The sequence below is a fragment of the Ischnura elegans genome, chromosome 9, assembly GCF_921293095.1.
Source record: "Ischnura elegans chromosome 9, ioIscEleg1.1, whole genome shotgun sequence".
Lineage (NCBI taxonomy): Eukaryota > Metazoa > Arthropoda > Insecta > Odonata > Coenagrionidae > Ischnura > Ischnura elegans.
Genome location: NC_060254.1, coordinates 99,137,057 through 99,152,190, shown reverse-complemented (window position 1 = coordinate 99,152,190; position 15,134 = coordinate 99,137,057). Strand labels below are relative to the sequence as shown.

The 15,134-nt window shown below is 36.0% G+C and overlaps 1 protein-coding gene across 8 annotated transcripts in view; it reads right to left on the bottom strand.

The window, feature by feature from the left end:
• LOC124165227 (lachesin-like) overlaps positions 1–15,134 on the bottom strand; it is an 878,935-nt gene that overhangs the window by 279,588 nt on the left and 584,213 nt on the right. For all 8 annotated transcript variants that reach the window (XM_046542522.1, XM_046542529.1, XM_046542528.1 and 5 more), the window contains one exon: positions 14,639–14,763. In XM_046542522.1, coding sequence (XP_046398478.1) covers positions 14,639–14,763 — 125 coding nt within the window. The remainder of the gene's footprint in view (positions 1–14,638; positions 14,764–15,134) is intronic.

Below are 15,134 nucleotides of genomic sequence, written 5' to 3'. Positions count from 1 at the left end.
AAAGGCCATCTTCTTGCAGAATTAGTCAAACAACAATAAAGCAAACGTGGAAAAAAATTTAAGAACATGTCTCCGACGTATTACTCGATCTATTAAATTATTCGAAATTGCAGGCAGATTTAAATAAAAGTTTTGCTATACACTCATTTCATTCTACATAATACCCCTCAAACAGCCTCAATAGGTGTATGGTAAGGGTGTCAGCACACCAACCGTTAGCAAATACAAAGGAAATGGTCTAAGTCCCGTCTAGCATTTATTGTTCGGGGGAAAAAATTCCCAAACCTATCCTTTCGGCAAAATATTTCTCTCTTATCTTTTCTGTCTGACCTGGAAATATAACGGGTTTTTAATATCATGAATAAATTGAAACTGCAATTCTGTTAGGACACCAGCCGCTAGCAAAAAAAAGAAAATGCTATAATGCATGTATCGCCTAAAATTTCCGCCGAGCATTAATTAGTGTCCTTTATTGTTCGGGGGAATAACGAATTCTCACACCGATCCGTTGGGAAAAATATCTCTCCATCTTATAATTTCTATCGGACTCAAAAATGTAGAGAATTTCTTATATGAGGTTCTTTATGCCGCTCTTAAAGATATTCACTATCGCTGAAGCAATCTAAGACTAGCGCGCAGCCGCTAAGTTTCTAGTGGCTCTCAGCCTGCATCATTAACATTTGTGTAGCGCTTTTTGTAAGTCTTTAGACGTTTTTGACTGAGCGATTAGCTTCCTTTAGTATTTTGTTTGGCTCAAGATTAAGTATTTATGCGCAGGAGCCCGTGATCACGCTGCATATTCAAGTTATGGTCAAAACAGAACCTTTCTTAAACTTCTGATTATAATTAAAGAAGATTACTGTTTAACACATGGAAAATGCAACAATACTTCCGGGAAATGCTCAAAATAAACTATATATTAGTGGTTATTGGGGGTTAGTGGAGGGAGTTACCACCTTAATTTCTTCTCCGCCACTTCCCCACCTGTCGTCGTCGTCCCAACGGGTCACCGGAGAAAATTGCCATCAACCGCGAGGCGGCACACGACCCACGGGGACACTTGATCGGCGCAAAAGTTTCGCAATTAGAAGTCATCGAGTGGAAGTTAACACGGGATTGGAAACTTTATAACGCGTTATAACTACCGCCTTAATATCCCTGTTGAGGTCCTGATCCGATCAAATTAGTTCTTTGTTCAAAGTTTCTGCTGATGCTTCACACTTGAGGTACTTTGCGGAAACCTATTGATCTACAACGCCAACGCGGTAGCCAAGAGAAGAAGCACCTTCGCCAAAGCCGAGGTTAAGTACCTTATCTCCAGTTTACGCCCAATCCTTATGTCTGCTTTCAAAACTGGAAGGTTGCTGAGGAACTACTACCCCGGTAAACGTCTTTTTCTTCCAATTCCTATCTAAAGTTTATGCCTTCACTGTCATACACCAGGATAAAAATATATCATAGATGAGTGAGAAATGGCACCTTTCTCAAATTTCTCAAATAACTCAAAGATAACACAGGTAGAAAGCGAGCAAAGGAGAAGAAGAGGAACAAGATTGCATGCAAAGCAGTTAAGGTGAATTTTTGCCAGATTTAAGGGAGTATCTATCCAAAAATCAAATCATTATCAATATTTATAAAATTAGATTCTAAATTGAAGGGGATTGATGAGAATCTCTTCTTCAAAGATATGATTCCGTTGGAATTGGACTTTCTACCTGTTTATTCTTATCACAATTTTCTGTCGTACGGTAGGTTAACTTATTTATCCAATCATTAAATAATGTAGTTTATCCAATTATTGTGGGGTTGAGAAACAGTAGTGCTACTCTTGATTTGAATGCACCATTGCGTAATAAGCCATAAGATTATATTAATTCAGAAATTTCGCGTTGTGTATCCTTCTCTGCCAGAGAACTAGGCAAGGTTGACTTTTCAAATTTGAAGTAAAAAATATTTATAAAATATTTTTATTTTTACTATCACCAACGAATTTAAGTTCCATGCAAATATCAGTTAAGCTTTATAAGATATTTATTCAATAACTTTTACAGTAAATATTATAGGCTAACAACAAATAAAATGTCTAGGGTCCGGAAAAATATTTTAATTAGTTTTTATAAGTAGGTATCTATATATCGGGAATTCTCATTGCGCAATAGTGTCCTGAAGGCCCTAAATGTCTACCAACTTTCTCACTAAAGAATTTCATAAGAAGAACAACCAATTCCTTTCCGACGAAAATTTATTCAAAGGAAGCATGAACAGCGTAACGAGAAATATCGTGAAGTGAGAGAAAATCGTGAACGACAACTAATCTATCCGATGACCGTCCCTAGTGTCATGAACCCAAGAATTCCATTGGAATAATGCTTCCATAAAAGCCAAAATTCCGCCGCTGGACGTTTACGACGAGAATGACGCTGTGTTTGGTGTTTGATGAGGTGGTTGGGATCCGCTGCGTTAGAATTGTAAACGGAGGAAACGTCGCAGTCAAAGCGAGCGATTCACGAGTCAAATCGAACTGTTGGGGTCATACGGAAGACGAAGGAATTTGAATGTGATGTGCCATAATATGGATATAAGGCGTCGCGTTATATTATTGAGATTTTTGAAATTGCATTCACCGAATTATGACGAGGGGATTCCTACCGAAAATGAAGATGGAACGTTGGTTTACTCATAAATGAGCCAAATCTTCCATAAACACAGTGTCGCTCAGAAACAAAAAGGGATTTTCTTATGCAGGACTAATATCGTGCTGTCACTAGACTCAAAAGTACCCGATCTAGGAAACATTTTTTTTTGTTTCTATTTATTTTTTCACATGCTAATATTTCCAGGATTTTCATCCCTACCAGCTGACATTGCGAGAATATTACTCTGCATCCATGGCAAATATTTATCCCCCATTCATTCAACATACAAAACCGGTAAGTCCAATGTTCTCTCCCACATCTAGACGCAGAAGACAAAGGTGGAAGCTTAGATTACATGGGTAAGTCGAGGGGGACGAGAATACTGAAGCGAGAGGTGGAATCACAACCTCCTGCAATGCCACGAGATGGGTACCTACCAAATTGGAAACGTTATTTTTAATTTTATTTTAATATGCTTTCTTGAGATTTAGGCCTTGAATAAAATAACAATTGAATTTAAAATTTATGTTACGTCAATTTTATTCGTTTGTATTTAAACTTTTCAAACAATTGGTTAATATACGAGATTTCATAAGATATTTAGTGCACTGTAAAAAATAATTCTTCATACTTTCTCACTTTTTTGTTTATTGCACATCTCATCTTTACTTATAATAAGGCTTAAAAATGGAAAATAAATTTTGGAATAGTCAGAAAATATATTTTTATAAATTGCATAAGACTCAAAAGTTAAAATTTAAGTGTAAACAATAAGTCAATAGAAATATATGCATAAATATTATTTTCTTTTCACATTTCTTCCCACTCCTATACTCTAGGAGTTCATATAGAAATATATGACTTGAATTAAATCAAGTTATGCCCACTGGGGGGCAAATGGAAATACGGAAAGTAAAACAATCGGCGCTGTTTTTCAAACAATTTATTTCAAAACGAAAATATAGTTGTTTTAAGATTAGCGTCATCGTGATGGAATTCTTGTTTATGATACGAACACGAACGTAAAAAAGTCGGTTTAGTATTTAACTAAATTCTTTAACTTAATGTATTCATTGATTCATTTTCTATCTAGGTATCATTTTATTCAGTTGGCAAGGAATGAAATTCCATTTACGCCGAGGTAAAAATATTTCCCCTTGATTTAGTCCACACGAAGAATCATGAAATCCCATTTTTTTCGATTCTCACGAGGGTTTACTCGATTTACTTGCCCTCTGAACATAGAAATGAGGGAAAAGACAAATCTACACGAACAAGTATTGAGTCAAGGGTGACAACACAAGAAGAGCCATCATACACTGTCTGAAGGCTCAAGGATTCCGATGTGTGTGGAATACAGGGCTGGTGATAGCGTTGTAATATCAAAGAAAATAAGAGACGGAGTCCCAATATAAAAAAGTAATCCCCGAATGGCTGCGAAGCCACGCGATTGCTCGCAGATGATGGGGTCTTTTACTGCCGTCATAACTCGCACCCGAAGAGTATGAATAAAGATTAGCATTATGTCCACTTTTTACAACTACATTTGAGTCGATTCCTCTTTGAAATTGAACGTAAAAATGGCAAATACTACATGTATGCAGAATTTCAAGTCGTGGCTATTCTTGCGTAAAGGTTTCATTTCGACGAACATCATTGCGCTGAATTCCGGATATATTACGTTAGCTTTCACGTCCAATCGATTTGAGGGGAAACGGAGAGGCCTTATGTGATCGCACTGATATAAATTGCACTATTGCTTACTGGTGGAATATAAATTGCATTTAAAACTCAGGATAAAAAATTAAGGATATTCAACCTTTAAGTACTTAATATTCTATAATTTCAGCAACAGAAAAACAATCGTAGCTGACTGACCTTTATGATTCGGCAACAAGAATAATAACAGTACGGATTGCAAAAAATACGACTCTGATGAGGAGGGAGTCATTTCGAAATATTTATTATTTTTTTTACCCATTTCAGCGATTCAAATCGTTTTAAAAAGAACACAAGGGATAGTTGCTATTTCTGTGGCGAGTGCATCAAATAAACCTAAAGATATAAAGTGTGAAACCTCGTAATGTATTAAATATTTTCATTTTGGATATTTATTCAGGTCATGGCTAAATATACACAAGAACATCGCAAGAATTAAAGAACAGAGTTATGGAGCACGTTGTGAAAAGGCGTATGTAGTGTGTATCGATCAATAGAGAAAAATGGAATCGTAGCCGCAATTATTTTTCGCTTTTTCTACTACATTTATACGGAAAATTCTTTCCAGGACAACTTAGAAGCGCAACAAACATTAAGAGAATAGCTGAATAAGGGGGTGAAAATCCCCCTCCGGGATTTTTCCCGTACTTAGGGCATACGATTTGGGATCAAATGGGACTAACCTTCCCACACTTCCAGCCCGCTAGATGCCCACCAGAGCCGGTGAGCTCGTAAATACAATTTTCACTGTTTTTTAGATATCTCGGACTACCAAGCATATTTTTTAATGTGGTTTGCGGCATTCAAAAGCTTTTTCAATGGAACAGATGTCCATTCCTTTTCAAGAATAGTCAGCGAGGCAAGGAGAATTGGCGTCGATTTGAAAATTTGTAACGCGTGGTTTACAAAAATATTTTTGAGAGGGCCACAAAAAAAATGCTTTCCGGAGGTGTTTTTAAATACCTTTCCGCTAGTGTATCGGAAAAAATTTTTAGGTGATGGAAAATTGCGAAAAAAATTAGAATATGCGATTTTGGTCATTTTTTGCTGTTTTTTTCTGTCCTGGCCCTACGTAACACCCGTTTCTTACCATCTTACATATATTTCGTCATCTCACAAACGCCCACACTCATAGCGATTTTTCTGCCTATATAAGGGACAGATTAGTATGTGTGGGGAGGTTAGTCCTATTTGATCCCAAATTGTATGCCTTGAGTACGGGAAAAATTTCGGAGGGGGGACTTTTCACCGCCTCATTCAGCTATGCCCTTTATGCATACCGCATTAGGGCTACTGAAAAATGCCTCAATATCGTCGTCTTGAGTCATATCCTCTTTTTTGTATTCTTTTAAAGCATAATTTTTTTGATACTCATGCGAATTATTCGTTGAGTTTGTCAATTGGATTTTGTTAAATCACAGGGTAATCCCAATTTTTTTAATATATTATTTCTTGTTTGACATTATTGTTAAAATTCAATGTCATCTTAGTATCGCCACAACTATAGTCAGCGTAAGACGCGCTTGTTTCATTTTAATTATTTTTATGCATTTTTTCCTTGTTATACATTTGAATAACAGACTAATTTAGTTCTGCTTCTCTTGAATCATAGAGCGAACAATTTTTTTTCTGTGTTGCGTAATTGCGGAATGGTTTCCGTTATAATACAGTGTGGTCTTTCTCTTTTGTTAACAATATTTTTACACCTTCTTGTCTTCGAACTCGCGATCCACACAGGGTGCAATTGTTGGAATTTCTTTTTTTTCTTTTCATTTACGCATGCATTGATTCTGAAATTGTAAAAAGTGATGTAAAGTTATATTCTCAAGGGCCTCGTGCTCACGAAAATAAATAAAATTATTACTATTATTATCCCTTAATTTTCTTCAGATTTCACTGAGTTGTTTTAGTGTAAAGAGCACGGGTTCACACCAAGGTAACTCTTTACTGATGAATTGCATTGAGAAATTTTCTCGTGATATGACAGGTTGAAATTATTACAGCCTTTTGCAATTTGATGTATGAATTTGGATGGAGGTTGAGTATTTTGAAACTATTTTGTGTATGTTTTGGGATGAAACCGGTAGCTGAGATGACAATTGGAGCTATATAAACCTGTTCCATATTCCATATTCTTTTTATTTCTATTGCTAATTCTTGGTACTAATTTATTTTTCCGGCTATTGTCTTTTCAATGTTATGCGACAGTGGCACAGCAATATCAACTATGTAGCAAGGTCTATATTTCTTGTCAATCAACATATATCTTGTCTATTATTAACTATAGTTTTATCTGTTTGGATAGGCAGATCGTAGTACATTTTAAATGCGCTGTTTTCAAGCACTGTTTCGGGGTGGTATTCATAGAATAGGGTCTTGGTATCTATTAACTTGTGTCGGTAGGCCAGTTTTTGGTGAATAATTTTGCAGCTTGATTATGCCTACTTAATTATTCTGTTTTAGCTAACATCTTACAGCCAGATATAATGGGTTGGATTGTTTCAGGCACTTGAAAGTTTTACTATTATTCTTATTATTACTATTATTATTACATGTATTAGTGGAACGTCCTCAAGAAGGAGAGAAATCACTAGCAAATACCGTTTCTTCATGCGTCTCATCGCCTCCCAATGGTACAACTTCGTCGCTAAATAATTCTAGTTAGCCAACCTAGGAGCTCTGCTGAGACCAGAAACGACTACTAACAATGCGAAATGCCATCGAAGCAGCTATTTACACTTGCTTTTCGAGTGACAATTTATGCCACGAAGTACCAAGTCCGTGGCGAGCAGGTGTCAGAAGGTTCAAACCCCCAAATTGACCTTCGAATGAACCCTCATGAAATCAACACCGTTTCCAGGGAACCCTCTATACCCCGAAATTGTATGTGCTCCCTGGAGAGCAAGTGACTGGAGGAGAGGATAATCCAGCTATAATTAGGGCAAAAGGATGCATATACCGATTTTACAGGGATTGAGATACAATATTGAGAGTGTAGGTGAAAAGAGGGTCGCCGTAATATTATGACGCGTTGCATTAGGAGATAGGTCACAGAGAGGGTTACCCAGATATTAAGAAAATAAGGCTTGGAGCTGCTTAAGACTCGGAGGCTGCGCGCTATGCTTAGATTTCTTCAGACATTGAGAATATATATCTTTCAGAGCGATATCATATTACAACCGCACTATACTTCTGGGTCCGACAGAAACAATCATTTGAGAGAGATTTTTAGCCGAACGGATGGAAATGGGGATTCGTCAAGTAAAATTTGATCCTTTCCCGGCGAATATAGTCAAATAAGGCAATCCTATCTCCATTCTGCCCTGACAGACCACTCGGCTGGAAGCCCGAATAGCCTTCTTGGACTATGGGAATTCGTTTTTCCCCCGAACAAAAAAACAGACTTAAACTAATGCTAGGTGGAACTTCGATCGAATGTATCCTTTTTATTTGCAAACGTCTAGTGTCCTGAAAACCCTCGCCACACGCCTATTGAGGCAGATTGCGGAGTAGTATGTAGATGCGCATGAAGGCAAAATCGAAACATGCTTAAGTTCATCAAAATTTATACTGCATAGTCTCCATAGAAAATGCATGGCATTAGTGATTTTTCAATTGACTCCATGCATATATATTCTGTTGTCCTTAACCACATGAGTTCCATGTGGAAAAACAATTCTATGCATGGATTAGCTTAGAATATTGCGCTTAAAAACTCTCCCCAATGAGAAATAGGAAAGAGGGAGGGGAGGATATGGAGCATGGCGGAGGGGTTGGGGGGGGGGTTGGAAAAGGGGGTCTTTCAGTTGGCTCGTTCCGGCTCATAAACATCGAAGGCATTGGGTGTGAAGTGGAGTGAGGTGGGGTTGGCTGTGCAAAGATTTTTGAGGGTTGGGGGGAAAGTTGGATGGGGTGTGGCAAGGCGTGTGAGTCAAGGGTGTACGGGCAGGAAAGCGGGAATGGGCGTAGCGAGAGGGCAGGAAGATTTTTAGGGAAAGAAAACTAGTGGCTGGGGAGATGCAGGCATATCTGGTTCAACCATTAATCGGACGATGATTCAAATTTTAAGGTGAAAATGTTCTTTTACATTTTAGCATAGGAAGTATAATTTAAAGGACAGCATATAATGTAAGTAAAGCGTCGGAGCATACTTATCCCTTATTTTTACGGTTGCAGATTCTGCATATCAAACATTTATGCACCTAGAAAGTACTGAAATTATTTTATTTAAAGCGCCAATATAACCGTTAATGATGAATACCATTTAAGAAGAACGCGATATGCATTAACTCCAAAAACAAAACTAACATTAAGTATTTAAGTTGTTCTTGGTTTACTTAGGGCCTAAACTATGGAATGATATACTAAAGTATTTAAAACTTTCAGAAAACAAAATAATAAATCAATCGCTGATAAATTAATGGATGTGTTTTTATATAATACCGCTTGCAGCACTGCACATTTATTATCTAATCACTGTGTTACGAACAATTGTCACCAAGTAAATACCTACCTACAATTTTTTCGGTAACTACCGTTTGTGGCCTGTCTCTATTAAATGCGTGCATTAAATAAAACTTTTTTACACAACAAATAAAATAATATCCCTATCTACATTAAATACAACACATTTCATCAATAAAAGCTTTCTGGTAAAATATTTTTTTCTATTTTTGCGGTGTGTTAATGTACAAATATGACGAAGTCAATTGAAAACAACTGCTATATTTTTTAATGCTTGTCGGGAAGTGTAATAGTTTTTTTATGAATATTCATCGAAAATTTCCATTTTAACCCTTTTCTTATTTCACAATTATACCGTAAATACGACAGACATTTGATATTAAATCAGATGAGTGATTGTAATTTGTTGCATGTCTCAGAAATTTAGTCTAAAAAGTAGCAGAAAATATTTAAGATATCAGCCTTTATTATTTCTTTCATGTTTTACGCAAAAAACTAAACTACGAAGTTACCAATAATCCAAATAATGACAGTCACCATTTTTTATGAAGGTACATGTCATTATTTTTCATCACAAAGTTCTGTTCTGGCACAAATACTTGAGGCGAGAAATTAGCAATAAAAAATATTCAAAGTGATTTTCGAAAAAAAAATTTGCAACTGCAATGAGAAAGAAAATTTTGCATGTGGCTTTTAAAACAAGATGTTCCATGCTACTCATGGATAAACTTGAATAAAATCTAATAAATGCCAACGGCATGGTAAATTTATAGATAGGACGGAAATGAAAAGATAAGACTACTAATTTAGATAACAGAGGTTGCGATGAATTGTTAGCAATGAACGCGAATGGAGGTGAAGAAAACTTGGAGGTATAAACGTACCCTTTGGTCGTCAGAGGATACCGAGTCTTTTTTTTGTGGGATGAATTACTGATCACTTTTAGAAACTAAAATTTTTCTGCAGCCATTCATCACCACCTTTGTGTGAGGACTTTAGGATGCGTAAATTGCCTTCTATTGCGAGTACCCGACTCAAAAACTCGAAATAATTAGAAGCAATAACAATGTTTGCGGAAGTGAACAAACTTGAAAGTTTTTTTTCAGAGATAAATAGTGAGCGCGCTAAAAATAAAACGTACAAGAGTTGATTCTAGTGTCTAAAGAAAACATTTGCCATTCCCATCAGGTGTTACATAAATAATCTGAAGAACAATGACTAATTAAAGACGCGATTAAAAGCTTTAATGGAAAAAAATGATGAATACTTGGAATGTATACAGAGTCACCGAAATATTACGACGCTTTGAATTCTGTGGATGATGCGGCGAAAAGAAAATTTTACGTTTAGGGACCAATAATATGAAATAACAGCAAAAGTTTAAAGCTATTACAAACTCTGACGAAATTCTGATCGCATTTAACTATTATTAAGAATTTAAAATCTGAAAATATGCAGAATAACAAAAAAATACGAATCCAAAAAAATAATATTTGATTTTTAAAAAGGGTGACAAGATTTTATAGGTATTCGTCGTTTCCTGAATTGTCGATATCCGGTTCCATATTGCATTGGCTTCGCTAATTCATAAAAGATCTTCGAATGGGTGATGATTTTTTCCGCCAACTACAAAAGCACAAATATATTTTTTTCCTGTACTCGCAATTACTATCTACCAAACGAAACTAGTCCTATATCCATAACATGTCAGAAGCAAGGCACGTGAAGCTAACCTTTTATACGATTAAGTAAGCTTAAATCAACATCGATATGGATTCGTTTTGCATGAAATTTTCGTTTTCATGCCACAATCTTCAAAATTCCTCTCTCAGTTCATGTGTCGTTGTAAAATACTATACCATCTGAATAACGTTCACGTCTAATTAAGGGAACAGATAAAAAATATTCCAAAAAAATCTATTTCTGAAACAGAACTATATAGACTTCTCAGGAATTTAGTGTCGACTAGAGAATACCCCACAACCGTAATAGAAAAGCCAAAAAATGTTATCCTCGGAATAACATATTTATTACATGCATTAATTAGAGAAAATATTATCTGATGATAGCCCTGGGCTATAAACATATATTTATAACGCCATTGGACTTATTAATTCTTCGGCATGTATCCTCTTTAAAGAATAAATTAATGCCATGATTAACTCGTTCATTTAAAAGAGCATAATAGAAAAGACTGAAAATGTCATACGCCATAACTAGAACTATAAATGCTTGATTATGGAGCACATTTAATTATGAAGGAAAATAAGCATAAATGAAGCATTATGCAAAATAGGACGAAGAAATATCCCTCTCAACAAGTAAAAAATAATGCGTCCTTAAAAATCATGGTTTTCGGTAAGGATTAAATCAAGACGAAATTTTAAATATTGCACCTTTGAATTGATTTCTCATGCACCTGCTGCTTTTTTTGGTATAAAGTTATGGAGATATGGAGCAGAAAGGAAAATGTTTGAGTGTGAAGAGAGATTTGTTTGAGGGCCAGAAAAGTCGAGAATTACAGGAGGGGGATGGGTGGGGCTAGAGTGGGAAAAAGAAGAAGGGTTGAGAGAAAGAGAGGCAGAATGGGAGGAGCGAAGGCACAGACGTCCGGCAGAGATATGAGAAAAAAAGAAGGAAGAGCAACCCTTTGAGCGGAGCAGAAATTTTTTTGCCACATTAAAAAGTTTCCCATTTCAGGATTTGGGTTTCATTTGCACAAAACATTTTAAAAAATGCAAAGGCAAAAAAATTAACACCCGACTCGGAATTTTGGTTTCATAAGAGCAAAAACAAATGATAAAAATATCGAATGAAAAAATTATTTCACCGTCCGGACTTCAGATTTCATTGGAAGAAAAAAATTAAACTTCTCAAAAAATGTTTTAAAAGCCTCAATAAAAACCTCGACGATTGAAATAGAAAACAAGAAGAGGATGAGGATTCAAAATTAGCATTAATTTTCTCAACCAATATTTAATTTTTTGGCCGTTTTCCAAAAGAAAATGTGTAAACACAATAATTGGAGAAATTCCTACTTTTGCGTGCGTTCCTCAACGAAAGAGAAAGCATAGGCGGGCCCAATACATTTTCTTCTTTCACCTTTTTTGCGAAATTATGTATGGATATGTTCCTTTTGTACCATTTCACTTGGGTGTTTCCCCATACTTTCAAATTCCATCTGTTTATATTTCACAGAAAGGCTCTTTTTAGTGTAATAGATTCCGGATGTTTAAAACCTGGCAAAAATGCTGTATATTGAACTGTAATTGTAATGGAGGGATGTAGACGAGCAATTCAAGCATCAAATTTAGTTTGTACACATATAAACGCATAACTTAGCCTATTTTGAAAGAGAAAGTTTTCAATAATATTTCGAAAGTATAAAAACATACCGCACCGAAATGATTTTTGTGTAGATTAGCAGACAAGCACGAATACGCTACATTTTTTATTTTTTCTGAATTTGACTTTCTACGCATCACATATTTACTTAAGCGATCTCCTGCTGTTGCATGAACGGTTAATTTTGTGTATTAGCCGGTGTGAAAATATTTTGACGTACAAAATAGCAGCGCTTGGAATACGCCCTTTGTTCCAGCATTGACAGCTGAACACGCTCGTTCACATGCCCATACACATTTTGTGGCACGGAGGCAAACTCGGATGTTCATAGCTCCTAAATCATCTCGTATTCAATTGCATATGCACTTTAACTATGATTAGTAGATTGCTCTTGTTTCAAGGTACATCTTTTCCACTGAAGCATTAATTTATTTACTAAACCAATAGTAGAAAATCGATTATCATCAAATTACTGGTTGGCTAAAAATATCTCGGCATTATCTGATTCCTTGGGTATCTGAGGCGAATAGAATTTCGGTTCTATTTAAAGATAACAAAAAAAATTGGAAAGCAAAAGAATGAAGACACGACTCAAAATCTTGGTTTCATTGAAAATTTTGTAAAATTGATCTATTGCATAAGCAATTTAAGTTTTCCTAAAAGTTTTTTTCCGCCGGCTATAAAAGCACTGCTGTTTCAAATGCTTTCTGTTCTGCGGTCATTGTGCTTTTACTGTGATCTTTTTGTAATTATGTATTCTATTCTGTGCAAAAAGTTATCTCATTCCTCATGTATTTTCGTTTGTCTGTGCTGCAGCATGTGTCGAATGACAGCCCTTCCAAAAGAGAGCTCTTTTAAAGGTGTCTTATTTCAATCTATAATTACCGATGCTTACTATAGCTACGAATAATGTAAATTAACGAAATCAAGTCATATATTATTAAAACACTCACCGTGATGGTTGGGGTATTCCAATTCATTGTGTGTGAACACTCATTCATTATTTTCCAGCAGTTTCCAAGTACTGCAAAAGCATACTCGGAGTGCTAGATGCGACGCAAAGCACTAGATATATGACAATGTGAACCTACCATAAGATGTATTATTAATTTAAAAAATGTTGATATTTCTGAACCACATGTGGGAAATGAGAGAATAAGACTCCAGCAAATGTTCATATCGTTGATAATTATTTTTGTGTGGAATCTCTGCGATGCTCTAGTAGAGCGCATGACTCCCTATAACCAATCGAGAATTCTATATTTTTTAGTGATGCAATACTGTTACCAATACAATTTTACGTCTTCATCTTGAAGTTTTCAGGCGGTATAAAAAAGACCTTTCTCAAAATAAACCTATTTCTGAAACACACAAAAATTTCTTTTGATAAGAAGAATCAAATTTGATGTAGAGAAAAATTCTGATCAGAGTCTACTCCTTATGAAACAGAATTATTTTTGGGCTTCCGCGCGTCAATTGTTAGAACGGCCAACGTTTCTTCTCCTTCGTTACATTGCCCCGTTACGCCACGTTATGCATTTTCTTTTTCTTTACAGGTACTGGGTGACATTTTCCATGTAATTTATTGTATTTGTACATACTCAGGTTTACATTAGCTCCCTCAGTAGGTTTTCGCAGGTTTTTCACGCCCCCTTCTTGTGTGGGCGTTTTCCTGCAGTGGGTTTTTTTTTCCAATAAGGACGACAGTCAGTATCCTTAGGTTTTTCCCACGTTCACTAACATCTTTTTACGCTTGGTCAATGGTAACTTTGTTAACTAATAATTTTATTTGTTGATTGAAAATGGAACTTCTATTTCTTTTTATGTAATTTCATGAGCAACTTGACAATGCATTTAACTGCACATATTTCATATTTAGACGAAGGGTTAGGTGGAAGATGGGACTTTCTAGTCCCAATCTCGCCCAATAAAGACGTTTATCATTATTATCCCCGATGAGGTCTCGGGAAAATAAGAAACGTTCGTTTTTCTTACAATTGAAATGGTAAAATCCTAAAATAACCATATTTTACATAAGAACAACACATGTGAACGTTCTAACATTTGCAAAAGTTCAATTTATTCACCCCGTAAATTTCAAGAAAATAGCTTGCATCAAGAAAGTAATGTGTCTCGTATCTGCTTCAACAACTTTTCTCAACTCGACCATCGGGTTCGGCTAGCGATAGGAAAACGTCGTTAACAATCAATTTTTAATCGAAACGAAAATCTCGAATTTTCAACAAAAATCGAAGTTTGAACCAAAATATCGATTAATCGCGAACTTTGACGGTTAATTTTTGAAAAAATCAAAGGTTCACGAATAAAATAAATCATTTTACCCTAAAAATGATTCTCGAGTCAAGGATCGAAGCGTCGGCCTCACCCGGTGGATGAGCAGAAAAAAATTCCTCTTACTTCGTAAATCCGAAGAGAAAGTCTGCAACACGTTGCCACGGTAACAGTTAACTCACCTTGTAAGCCCCCAAGTGGTTGACGACGCAGGTGAAGTAGACATCCCTACCCTGGACGACCGTCAAGTTCTCCAGTTCGGCGAGGAACTCCGGCTGCAGCTCGGAGTCAGTCGGGTTGTGTTGACCTGCAGACAACAAAGACATCGATTGTTAAATTACGTACTCCAGCACCCTCGGCATAATGAGAAGCCTAAGTTTATAGCAGCTAAAACACCAAATGCATAGATTTTCTCAATAACCAAAAATTCGAACAAATATATAAGATCAAAGCGAAGATAGGGTTGTAAAATTGCTTCCCAAAAATGTGCAGTTATCAAAAGCTGGAAGTATAAGCAAAAAAAAGCTTCAATTAAATTTTGATGAACATTGGCGCCAACGTTTTCCTATCAGTAATACAGATGTGTACTTATTATGCAGCTTTAATCGTAACACCATGAAAGACATCAATGGCTTTTCGAAGTCTAACACTTAAGAAAAAAATTCAAAAACAGAAAAG